General features: G+C 39.7%; 1 protein-coding gene across 2 annotated transcripts in view; it reads right to left on the bottom strand.

Annotated features, from left to right (window-relative positions):
* PTDSS1 (phosphatidylserine synthase 1) overlaps positions 1-12,839 on the bottom strand; it is a 74,773-nt gene that overhangs the window by 24,515 nt on the left and 37,419 nt on the right. For both annotated transcript variants that reach the window (XM_008056222.2, XM_021711431.1), the window contains 5 exons: positions 12,364-12,522; positions 8,569-8,720; positions 4,954-5,095; positions 4,381-4,493; positions 784-849 (listed from right to left, as the gene is read on the bottom strand). In XM_008056222.2, the coding sequence (XP_008054413.1) occupies positions 784-849; positions 4,381-4,493; positions 4,954-5,095; positions 8,569-8,720; positions 12,364-12,522 (632 nt within the window). The remainder of the gene's footprint in view (positions 1-783; positions 850-4,380; positions 4,494-4,953; positions 5,096-8,568; positions 8,721-12,363; positions 12,523-12,839) is intronic.

Here is a 12,839-nt window from a genome sequence, read left to right as displayed (position 1 = left end):
TTAAATCAGGACAGGAAATATTGAAGATGAAAAGATACATTTAAGCCGGGGTCGGTGGCTCAGCCTGTAATCCGCGCCTTTGGTAGGCTGAGGTGAGTGGACTGCCTGAGCCAGCGGGTTCGAGACCTGCCTGGGCAACTTGGTGAGACCTCATTCTACAATAAATAAAAAAAAATTAGCCGGGTGTGGTAGCGCGTGCCTGTAGTTCCAGCTACTTGGAAGGCTGAGGTGGATGGATCGCCAGAGCCCAGCAGGGCGAGGCTGCGGTGGCTGGGAGCATGCCACTGCCCTCCAGCCTGGACTACAGAGTGAGACTCCAACTCAAAAAAAAAGAAAAGAAAAGATACATTTAAAAAGGCCAGATGTGGTGGCTCATGCCTATAATTCTAGCACTTTGGGAGGCTGAGGAGGGAGGCTAGCTTGAGCCCACGAGTTTGAGAACCAGCCTGGGCAACATAGTGAGAACTTGTCTCTACAAAATAAGAAGCATATATTAGCCAGGCATGGTGATGTGTATAGTCCTAGCCACTTGGAGACTGAGGCAGGAGGATCATTGGAGTCCAGAAGGTCAAAGCTGTAATGAGCTGTGATTGTGCCACTGCACTTCAGCATGAGTGACAGAGTGAGAACCCAACTCAAAAAACAAACAAAAACCCAGCAAACCTTTTTCACTTGCCTTCATGGGAATACTTCACTGACAAGCACTGAACACATTGTAAGAAATACCCGAGGAAATTGAGGTTTTTAAACTGGTTTTTAAATCTGAATAACAAGATTACTCACCCAAAAACCCAGCACTGTGTTCCTACGCGTTTGCACTGTGTGTCGGTGAGATAAGCGTAGTACTGTCTGAAAGAACAAAGTTGAAATTCATTGAGAGCTGCTGGAAGACCAATAAGTCAATACATAATTAAATCACTTTGACAGAGTGAGTATAAAAAACGCCCTGTCTTGTCCCATGTACTTGAGCTGTCTGGTCTAGTTCTATTCAAGGGAATAGAAAGTCAGTGCCTATTAAAACATTCCCGTAAGAGATTCAGAATTCGGGTTAGATCAGAGGGAGGGGAACACAGTTTACAAGAGCCAGATTACTGGCTGGTCCTGAGTTCAGCAGTGTTTACAACTGATCACAACCAGTTAGATTCCTTTGTTCCTTTTCCATCCCCACTGCTTCACTTGACTAGCCTTTAAAAAAAAAAAAGAGCCAGATCATTGGCAAAGCCAGTCTCAATTCAGTGACTAGACTCCCACAACCCTGAGTCAAAGCAGCCTCATGGAGGTGCTCCAGTCTCTAGCTCTGTGGATGTGATTCCAGTAATTATCCCCTCTGGCTCTCTCCAAGACAAAGATTGCTGGTTGCAATCAGGCAAGAAATCCATTTATTTTGGCTTTCAGAAACAAGAACAGGACCCCAGCTGTACCTCATTGTCCCTGAATGTCAATGACTTTACATGTTACTGACAAGATCAGAAAAAACAGGCAATGATGTAGAATTGAAAGGCTCAGAACAGCACTATCCAACAGAAATATAATACAAGCCATAAATGCAATTTGAAATTTTCTAGTAGCCATGTTCAAAAAGTAAGAAGGGAGAGATAAAAGTCATGTAAATAATGTTATTTAAACCATTATTTGAACTGATACGATTAAAACATTACAATGAGGCATTTTATATTCTTTGGCCTCAACTGTTCAAGATCTGGTGTGCCGTTTATACATACACCACATTTCAACGTGGACTGGCCACATTTCCAGTGATCAATAGCCACACATGGTGGCTGACTCCCATAAGTGACAGCATGGTTCAGTCTCCTAAGTATCCCAAAATCAATCCCTCTTTTCAGGAGTAGCATCTGAAAGAGGAGCTCATTTTTGTGGGGTCACAGACTTCTTTGAGGATTTGAGGAAAGTTATGATAAAGGCACAAAATTTTGCATAAAACTCCAGAGGGTTCACCGATACCTAAAGCTCATCCATGAACTATCACCTCCTCATCCCAGAGACCAGAGTGACAAATGCTAGTTATAAAGAATGTAAGATTTCCTCTAACTTCACATTGTCATTACCTGATTTGCCTTTTCCAGTTCAGCTACTTTACCCTCTGGATGCCTCCATCTTCTTTTACTGCACTTTTTTATTTTTATTTTTTTTGTGTCAGGGTTTCACTCTGTCACCCAGGCTGGAGTGCAGTGGCATGCTCACAGCTACCACAGCCTCAGCCTGCTGGACTCAGGCGATCCTTCTACCTCAGCCTTCCAAGTAGCTGGAACTATAGGCATGCACCATCACATCACACTTTTTAATTGTAGAGACAATGTTTCACGAAGTTGTCTTGTTGGTCTCGAACTCCTGGGCTCAGGCAATCCTCTTGCTTTGGCCTCCCAAAGTGCAGGGATTACAGGTATGAGTCACCTCGCCTGGCCTTATTACACTTCGTATTGTCAGATTAAAAGAATGTTCACTCGAGTATGTTCTCAAAACAGACTCGTGTGAAATTCTAATCAAAAAGGGAAAAAATGGAATTATGATATGTACCATTTATCCTAAAGCCTATAAGCTCTCTCTCCTTTTGGGGCCTGGCCTTTGCTAACTGAGGTGGCTGTGTTAAAATTCACTAGAGCACATCCATCTTTCCAAATAACTTGCCTAAAAACCTTCTTATGTGGGAACCACCTCAAGCAGTCTAAGAGTCAAGAGTCTAAGAAAGTGGCTGACTTTTAAAGAAAAAGAATTGTGAAGAAATCCATAAGGTTTGGCAAAATTTTGAGGATCTCTCAACAGCGCAGAACACTGGATTTATAGTCTCTAGTTTTTATTTTGGAATGTTTAACACTACTGAAATTTCATGATAAATATTATGTGATTTGCTATTTTGTTCTATAAGAAGAGATTTCTTTTTGCTCTTACTTTGTTGATTGTTCTTAATTTTATGAAGGAATTGCTGCTAATTTTTCCTGAAAATAACTGTAGTGTCTCAAATTTAACTACACTTTATATGGGGACTCCAAACCATGGAGATAACACAACATTTATGAGATAATGATTTCAATAAACTACTGGTGGATTCATTTCAAAGGGCTGCTGACTTACCAACTGTTCCTGTCCTGCTGGAGTCATACTAAAAAGAGATGAAATTTTTAGTCTTAACTCCACAGGACTCAGGCATGTATTATTTGGATTGTTCAATCCAGGATCTGGGGATATTTTTTTCTTTTGGTAATAATGAATGATGATAAGAAGAGGTGCTGGCTGGAAACATCTGATCAACGTGAAACTCTCCTTGGCAAGTGAGGTCCTCTGCCTGTGTGGTTTGCAAGCCAATTAAAAATGGTGAACTAAGCAATCCTAGAGCTTCTGAAGAGCTGACTCATTTAATTGGTTAGTCTATATTTGGATCTTTGGCATTGCTACTGATCCATACTAGTACTTCATATTAGTTATAAAGCCCAGATGCCTTTCTATATAGGAAGTGAAACAAATAAAAATGTCTGCTTTGAACTTCATTTACCTGTGAGGGATAGGGTCTCTGAATGAGCCTCATCTCTACAGTCCTACATAAAACCAGGTGATATACATATATTTTAAAATAAATATTATATATATATATTACACACACACATATGTGTGTGTTTGTGTGTGTATTATTTTTTTTTTTGAGTCAGGGTCTTACTCTGTTGCCCAGGCTGGAGTGTACTGGCAAAATCACAACCCACCACAGCCTCAAATTCCTTGGCTTATGTGATCCTCCTGCCTCAGACTCCCAAGTAGCTGGGACTACAGATATATACCACCACACCTGTCATTTTTATTTTATTTTTGTAGACAAGGTCTTGCTATGTTGCCTAGACTGGTCTTGAACTCCTGGGCTCAAGTGATCCTGCCACCTCAGCCTCCCAAAGTGCTGGGATTATAGGTGTGAGCCACCATACCTGGCCAGGAAGGACATTTGTAAAGGGAAATTAATTTAATTGGATCTGACGAAGCTAATAAAATCTCATTTATGACTTCAGTCTACTATAGGAACTTTTATATTTTCAAATAATCTCATTTTTTAAAAACTCAGTTTCACTGCTACTAATTTTTTCTAACATGATGTTATAGGAGGAAAAAAAAGACCAGCAATGAAAGACTGTAAAGGGATTTGAAAATAATGGACAATACTATTGGTGTGGTATTGATTATTCATTTTCTTTTTTTAAACCCCATTTATGTTACTGAGGTCTGAGAGCAAAACGTTTTCTTCATATTCTGAATGTATAATTCCTTAGAATGATATTTTCATGGAAAATCTGCTATCTTATGTGACTTCCCTTATGTTAAACAGGACAATATAAAGCAGGTTAATGTCCTCAAATGACAGTCAGGCTTGTGCAGAATTACCTCACTGTGGGTGCCGTGATACCACCAATAAAAAGAATTCGACCCCAACTTAATGGATGGCTGGCTTGGAACACGAAGATATGCTTCAAGAAGAAGGTATTCAACTCAGTCAGCTGAAAAAAGAAGGAGAAATCAGTCACCCTGAACATTGTGCTAAGCCATAAGCATATATTCCTTAAATAGAAATTCTACAACTAGAGCTAACTGGTATGTTCAAAACATTTTCAGAAAATAGATGGGGTCCTTTGGTCTTAAAAACAAACATTCTAAAAAGCAATCCAGTGTCTAATGCATTGGATGATGAATGCTAAACATGACTTTTTTCAGAGAACCGAGTCTGTTTCCAATTTGTAGTTCAAAGATCCATATTTGAAAATGTCTTCATGACAAAGCAAGACCTTAGGCATGATAACATCACTTTGCTTAATTATTCTACATGCCAGCTGCAGAATATTATACTTTCTAAAGTATCTAGCTGGCAAGCAATGTAAACTAATATTAATTCTCAATTCCTGGAAGGTTTTTATTTTGGTTTTTGTTTTTCCTCTACTTCTGGGCATCTGCAAAAAATACCTGCCAGATGATCATGAAAAGGTATATTCCAGCCACTCTCTGAAAAGAAGATTTGGGGTCAAACCATCGAACGTAGGTCCAGCTAGCAGGAGTGAACTGCAGTACAGCTCTCTTGATTTTCCCGGTGGTGGTATGAATGTCCCTGTAGGAAGAGAATGGCTCCAGTGAAAATCCAAAGAGATATGGAAGGGGGTGGGGTGAGGAAAACAAACAAGACAGAAGGCTGTGCGTTGATGATTTTATAACAAATGCTTGGAGCACATGATTGCTTTTTATTTGAATAGCCATTCAAAGGTCTCTGTATTCACAGGTGAAGCAGGAGACAGAAGAATACTCGATGGGGAATTTCACTGATGACAGGCACAGCACAGCAAGGAGACTATTCTCACCCACCAGGAAAAACAGCACCTACTTCATATTCTTGAGATACCCACATTTCTTTACCTTATTTCTACCCCAGAAAAATGAACAGTTTGGATTGATAAACAGGGATATATAACCTTTCTTAGTTTTCATCCTAGAAATCACTCAACTGAAAGTTTCATGCCCCCATGGAAGAAACAAATGGTCCCACATTTAACAAATGAGAACATTTACACTTAGGGACAGCAAATGGCTGATGCAGACTCAGCAGCAGAGATGGTAGATTCTAGTCCTCTCTTACTAGTCCACAAGTGGAAGTCCAAGATGGATACCATTTAAGAACTGGTAGAGAGTCTTTGATTCAATGGATCATTATATCATGGAACTTTATGTCTCAGACATCGTGCTCAGTGCTGAAGGCACAGCACCAACCAGTCAGGCCCTGTGTGAATGGGAGAGGGAGAGTGGGCTGTTCGTTCATCCACCCACCTACCCATCAAAAAAAGCTCATACTGAGAAAATATCACAGCATAAAGATCTGCAGCACAACAGAAACAAAAAAGAAAAACTATCCCAAAATAAACAAGAACTAAGAAGGACCTGTATTTTTAAAATACCAAAAAAAAAAAGATGGGTGTGGTGACTTATGCCTGTAATCCCAGCATTTTGGGAGGCCAAGGCAGGAGGACTGCTTGAGCCCAGGAGTTCAAGATAAGCCTAAGCAACATAGCGAGACTTCGTCTCTATAAAAAAATCAAAAAATTATCTGGGCATGGGGGCACACACCTGTAGTCCAAGATACTTGGGAGGCTGAGGTGGAAGGATTGCCTGAACCCAGAAGGTTGAGGCTGTAGTGAGTTGTGATCATGCCACTGCACTTGAGCCTGGGTAACAGAAGGAGATTCTAACTCAAAAAAGTATTTAAAGAAAAATAAAAAATAAAATTTAAAAAGTGCCTGGAAAGACCTAGAAAAAGATGGAATAGAGATGTTATATGATCATGAACCAGAATATTTAATATAGTAAAAAGGCTAACTCACCTAAGCTAATCTATATTCACTTGCACATTTAATGTGACTTAAAAGCAGCAACAGGATTTTTGGTTTATTGGTTGGGCTTATGCCTTGGCAACCTGACAAAATAATTCTGAAGTTGAATTTGAAGCATAAATGTAAGAAAACGAGAAAGTACTGGGGCAGAGTTTAAGGAATCAAACATCCTGGTGCAAATTCAAACTTCCTGGTGCAAATTCAGAATCTGAGCAGGATAAAGTAATGATGGCAGTGTGACTGTTCTGCTAGCTGTTATGTCTTTAGACAAATCACTAAACCTTACTTTCAGTATCTTCATCCCTAAAATGAAGAGAATAAGTGTTTACCCCAGTACTGGCGTAGGGCTCAAATGAGATATTGCTTAGAAAGCTTGCTCAGAGCAGTACTTGGAGCACGGCTATGGTTTTTGTTAGATCAAATACAACCTTAAATATATTTAAAAGTGTCCTTTCAAATCAGTGGCCAAAGAAAGAATTATTAACAAAAGGGATAGGGAAAATTGGTTAATCAATGGTAAAAACACTGTGAAATCCCTCCCTCACATCATATACCAAAATAAATTTGAGATAAACTAAACAAGTAACTTCTAGTAAAACCATTAAAGAGCTAGAAGAAAATACAGGTTAATATTTACCTGAATAAAAAATTGAAAATATTTTTGAAGTATAAATGAAAAATTTACCACAAACAAAATTTAAAAGGGGGGGGTGACAAAATGAAAAATGGAATTACAATAATGACAAAGTGTTAATAGCCATAATCTATAGAAAGTACTAATGAAAGAGAATATCCAATGGAAGTAGACTAAAAATCCAGTATTATACAATTTATGTGAGGTAAAAATGACAAAGTTTAAAAATGAAATTCAAAGAAACACTGAAATGGATAGAATTTATTTACCAAACAAAAACAAACCCAGACAAGTACGCTAAGATTGTGTCTAAGAACGTTCATTATAGTCTTCTTACTAAAAGCCAGAACTTTGAAACAAGTAAATGGCCATAAATGGAATTGGTTAAATATTTTATGGTTTATTCATATGTTGCAATATAAAAGAAGACTTTTAAAATTATGTTTTAAAATAGTATTTAATGATGTAAGAAAATGCTCACATTTTGTTCTATAAAACAAAGTTTTTAACACAATCAAGGCAACTACTACTTTCATGATCACTACTGTTGCTCTTTCCTTCCTCATCGATGGCATGGTTCCTGCCACAAATTGAGAGGCAAGTTTATCTGAGCAGGATAAAGTAATGATGGCGGTGTGACTGTACTCCATGGCAGCACAGAGGAGGGCACACAACTGAAATTTAGAGAACTTCCTGAAGAGGTAACAAGTGAGCTGAGTCAGCAAAGAACAGGGGCATCAGCCTGGCCCATGAGTACATGGGTCAAATCCCAGGTAGAGAAGGGAGCATGTGCACGAACACAGAACCTTGGGTGCCTGGGAGAATGCAGGGAAAGGCTCTCCCCTGACGATCTCACAGATGTACAATTCATCCTAAGCCATGAGAAGCCATCACAGGACAGGAATACAGGAATGACCTGAGGATTCTGTCTGATGTTCTTTTTGTTTTGTTTTGTTTGAGTTGGGATCTTACTGTGTCACCCCGGCAGGAGTGCAGTGGCATAATCACCACATCCTTGACCTCCTGGCCTCAGCCTCCTGAGTAGCTGGGACTAGAAGTGTGAGCCACCACAACCAGCTAATTTTTTGTAGAGACTGGTCTTGAATTCCTGGGATCAAGCAGCCCTCTCACCTAGCCTCTCAAAGTGAGGGATTACAGATATGAACCACCACATCTGGTTGCTGTTCTTAAAAAGATTGCTCAAGCAATGATGTAGGAAAGTTTGGAGGGGTTACCTGGGAACAGAGGACTAATTAACCCAGTGATGGGCATCTGAATGCAGATGGAGACAGCAGGGATAAAAAAAAAGGGGATGCATTTAAGGGATATTTTCACTCGAGAGGGTGGTGCTAGGACCCTCTGAATATCTGGGGTGAGAAAGAAAAACTCAGATGATTTAGCATTTTCTGGACAAAAGCTTGAAATTAGGTTTATAATCATTTATGAGTTTCAATTATTAACATGGAATTCCCTATCATCCATCAGGCCATGTTAAAGTTGATCCACCTAAAGCACTTAAATATACGTTATGAAAAACTGTGACTAATGTCCAAAAGGAAGGTGACTCACTTGAAGCTTGCCCAGTGGTAAGTCCTCATCTCTAAAAACCGGCAAACGACCATGCCCAGCCAAATGCCACCACCATTGCACAGCAGGATATCCAGAATGACTTGATCCCACCAGCACTCAGCAAAATTGGGCAGGAGATGCATGAAGAAAAGCTGAGAAACACAAGAGCCGATGGTTGGAAAAATAAACAAAACTGGGGCACTATGCAGAAAGATACATTAGAAATTAGAATGCAGAAAAACATGAGAAAAAGTTGTTGACATTTCATTTTTTCCTACTATATTAACAAAAAGAAACAAAGTCTACAATCTGGTTTTTTTTTGTTTTTTTTTTTGAGTCGGACTCTCCCTCTGTCACTCAGGCTGGAGTCCAGTGCTATGATCATGGCTCACCTTATCCTTGAAATCCTAGGCTGAAGCGATCCACCATACTCACCCTCCTGAGCAACTGAGACTACAGGCACATGCCACCACACCTGGCTAATTTTTAAAATTTTTGTAAAGACAAGGTCTCACTATATTGCCTAGGCTGGTCTCAAACTCCAAGGCTCAAGCTATCCTCCTACCTCGGCCTCCCAAAGTGTTGAGATAATAAGCATGAGCCACTGCGACCAGTTGGTTCTTGTTTTTAATATTGCAGATGGTTTGAAAAAAAATTTAACCAGTCTTTTTCTTCGGCATAGGGCTTTTTTTCTTGAAAAGTACTACCAATGAATTACCTTGGCAATAGACAACACAACAAGGATCTTAGAGGAGAAAAGGAGAGAAAAGATTTCACACCTGACAACAGAACATTGGCATCATTCTTAAAATTAGCAGCTTGAGAACTCAAGTTGTATGTTTCAAAAATATCCCATAAATATTTAGGCACAACAGTAAATAAACTGTAAAAGCAGAAAGGTTAGATCTTGATGACATGATGTAAGAAGCATACAAGTATAGCTTAACAGGAAATCTCACACTAGCTGATTCACAGTGCCCATGATGTACAAGGTGGTGAGAGAAAGGAATTCAAGGGTCTTGATCTTAAGGCAAGGAGTTGGACGTTTATCTGGATAACCAGAACCACAAAATATGGTGGACCGAGACAAAGGTTACAATGATGACATGAATAGAGCACAGTAGGAGAAAAACCGAGATTTGTTCTGACTGAGGGCAACTTGAGAAGTTTTCTGGAAGAAAGACATACTGGAATGGGAACATTAAGGACAAAAATGGACTGATTTCAAGAAATGGGGAACATTCCAGGATGGGGAAACAGTGAGATCAAGAGTGGAACAGAAGTCTCTTGGAATCTGTTTTGTCCAAAACAAAGGGCATATCAGCTGTGTCCAGAATAGCACACCCTGCTGTGTTAAGGCTGGATTTAAGAATGTGAAATTATAAACACAATGCCTGGGAGTTCTTTGGAAAGAGCCAACCTTGTAATTATAAACCTTTGAAGTAATATAATAAATACTGCAAAGATAAAATAGTATTCATCAAAACATTTTGTAAGCTATAAACAATATATAAATATGAGGAGTTTTTCTCTTGAATGTGCCTGCTGCCCAGAAGGTACAGAACAGCTACTGCATGTGATGGCTTGTGGCTGCATTCTTACCCCGTGTGGGCCTGGCACTATCCCTGAAATGTATTCCTAGGTCCTAAGCCATGAGAAGGACGCTTAATTCTTGCCCTTAGCTGGAGAAGACAGGAACTTCAGCAAAAGCCAATGATATGTATTTGTTGAAACAAACCTATGCAAGGGAGTGGACTGTGAGGGACATCCTTCAGCCTGAGGATCTTTCCTGGAAGGTACCAGATTTTGGGTGAGATGGGTGTCCAAGAGATCTAAGTCCAGGGAGCTGGAGGGGTCAATACTCCCTCCTCACGGTAGATTTTTGGGGCATCTGCTGTGTGTAAGGCAAAGTCCATGAGTCTGGAATACGTAGACATAGGTCCTGCCCTCTTGAGGCACACACTCAGCAGAAAAGAGATACTTATCAAGTATCTGACATGGGACCAATGTTTCTAAGGAGAAGGGCCAGGCGCTTTTTTTCTCACTGTATAAAGATGGCATGTAGTGGAGGGGCAGGAAAGGCTTCTGGAGCTGAGCCCAGGAGACAGCTGGTTAGCAGGTAGAGGGGCAGGGAAGGGAGGGAAGAGATGGGAGAAGGGCTCTAGAGAGGCTAAATGAGACTTGGGCTGCAGGCAGAGGGCGGTGAACCTTGGGCATTGTAGACAAGGTCAGAGGTTTGGATTCTGTTTTAAGAGTCGCACACAAACACTAAAGAGATCTGAGTAGGGGAGAGACCTTATCCAGTGGAGTCTGAAAAGGAATACTTGGGAATAAATACTGTGAAGGGAGAGACGAGCAATTCAAATGAGAGATAATGATGAATTAGAGACAAGTAGGAGCAGAGCTCTCAAAAGACTTTGATGGACTGTATGGGCATTTAGAAGCATCTAGAGGACTTGAGGACTACAGGTGCCAGGAGTAGGAAAGAAGATGCAACAGAATGTCCAGTCTGCCATGTGAGGAGGAAGCCAGGGAGGCTGAGAAAGGCCAGGTACCTACACAAGGCTGTGCAGTGGCTGGGTTATGAAGATAGCTCAAATCCAGAGGTGCAACATGGTATAATGACAGGAATGTGGGCAGAAATCTGATCCTGCCTCACGTAAGGAAGCAAGGCTCTGAGCTCTATTTCCTTCATCTGTCCAATGAAAATACATATGCACTGTTGTCCCTGATTTATTGTGAGAATTTATGATGACATATGTAAAGTATTGGGCACTATCACAAATGGATCAAGTTGTGTCCACTCAAAATTCCTTTGTGGAGATCCTAACCCCCAATACCTCAAACTACAAAAGCTTATTTGGAAATAGTCATTGCAGAGGTACTTAGTTAAGAGGAGGTCATACTGGAGTACAATGAACCCCTAATCCAATATGACTGATGTCCTTACGAAAAATCAGACACATATAGGAAGAATGCTATGTGAATATAAAGGAGCGATGTGTCAACAAGCCAAGGAACAACAAAGACTGCCAGTAAATCTCAAGAAGATAGGGAAGAGGCCTGGAACATTCTCCAATACAATCTTCAGAAGGAAACAACCCTGCTGACAACTTGATCTTGGACTAATAGCCTCCAGAACTGAGAGAGACATATTGGCAAAAGCTATACCTAACTGGCACACTTCTCTGAGTTGGGGTCAGGTCAATGACTAGCACCGAGAAATATACTGTGCATGTGGCCAAATTTTGTTCTCAGGGAATGATAAACTGAAAATAATATAATAGAAAAATAAATTCATTCCTAAACTTTCATTTTGCTAATAGCTTTTCAAGACCGTATATCTCCCATTAACTATATGCATCAAACTTTTGATTACTTATATATTAGAAGTTACACTGGGAATCAATTTTCAGCTACAAAATGTCTGGATGCTCTTGCAATCCTGAACACTCAATTCTATTATCTTGAACTGGAAGCTAGTTAGTGGGTCAACTGATCTACTGAATTCTAAGCAGATCTCATTCCCATTTATTGTACTTGGAATTTTAACTTCATTCTTTTTGTTTCTCTTTAAGACTTGTGGGATATAGGCACACTTTGTTAAGTTAACAAAAAGGTGCTTTATTGTTTCTTTTAAACAAAGGTATAAAACATTCTTTTAGGATGGTTTAAATACCGTTTGAACCACAGAGGCAGGAGAATGGATTGACTGTTAACTGACAGACTATCTTCTTCCTATGTATAAACTGTACACACAGTGTAGTCTGGGTAAGCCCGTGCCCTCTTTCTTACCTCAGTTAGCTCCCAGGTAATACTGATTGTCCAGCAGAGACCATAACTACGGATCAACAAGGCCTTCATGGCCCAGCCCCAGAAATGTCCAAATGCAAATATATCAAAGTGGCTGATAATCCTCTCCCAGGTGATAACATGGCAGTTCACAGCATACTCCTAATTAAAATAAAAAGTAAAATAATTAATTAAACTCTAGAAATCAACTTGCTTCCAGGATTGTGACAGAAAATGAACAGATATGACCTTGACAAATAAAATATATCCTACTTAATAAAAAAAAGAAAGCATTAATAACTTAAGAGTCTTGAGGAAAAATGGGCAAGTATTCAAGCTTATAAGTCAGAATTGCTTTGCTCTGAATTGCAAATGCTGCATTAAGATGGCAAGCAAAATAATCTTACAAAGGCTCTCTCTCTCTCTCTCCCTATATATATATATATATATATATATATTTTTTTTTTTTTTCTTTTTTT

Source organism: Carlito syrichta, unplaced genomic scaffold (genome assembly GCF_000164805.1).
Source record: "Carlito syrichta isolate Samal-C Ts95f unplaced genomic scaffold, Tarsius_syrichta-2.0.1 Scaffold302287, whole genome shotgun sequence".
Lineage (NCBI taxonomy): Eukaryota > Metazoa > Chordata > Mammalia > Primates > Tarsiidae > Carlito > Carlito syrichta.
The sequence above is the reverse complement of the archived record's forward strand: the minus strand, read 5'-3'. Positions and strand labels throughout refer to the sequence as shown.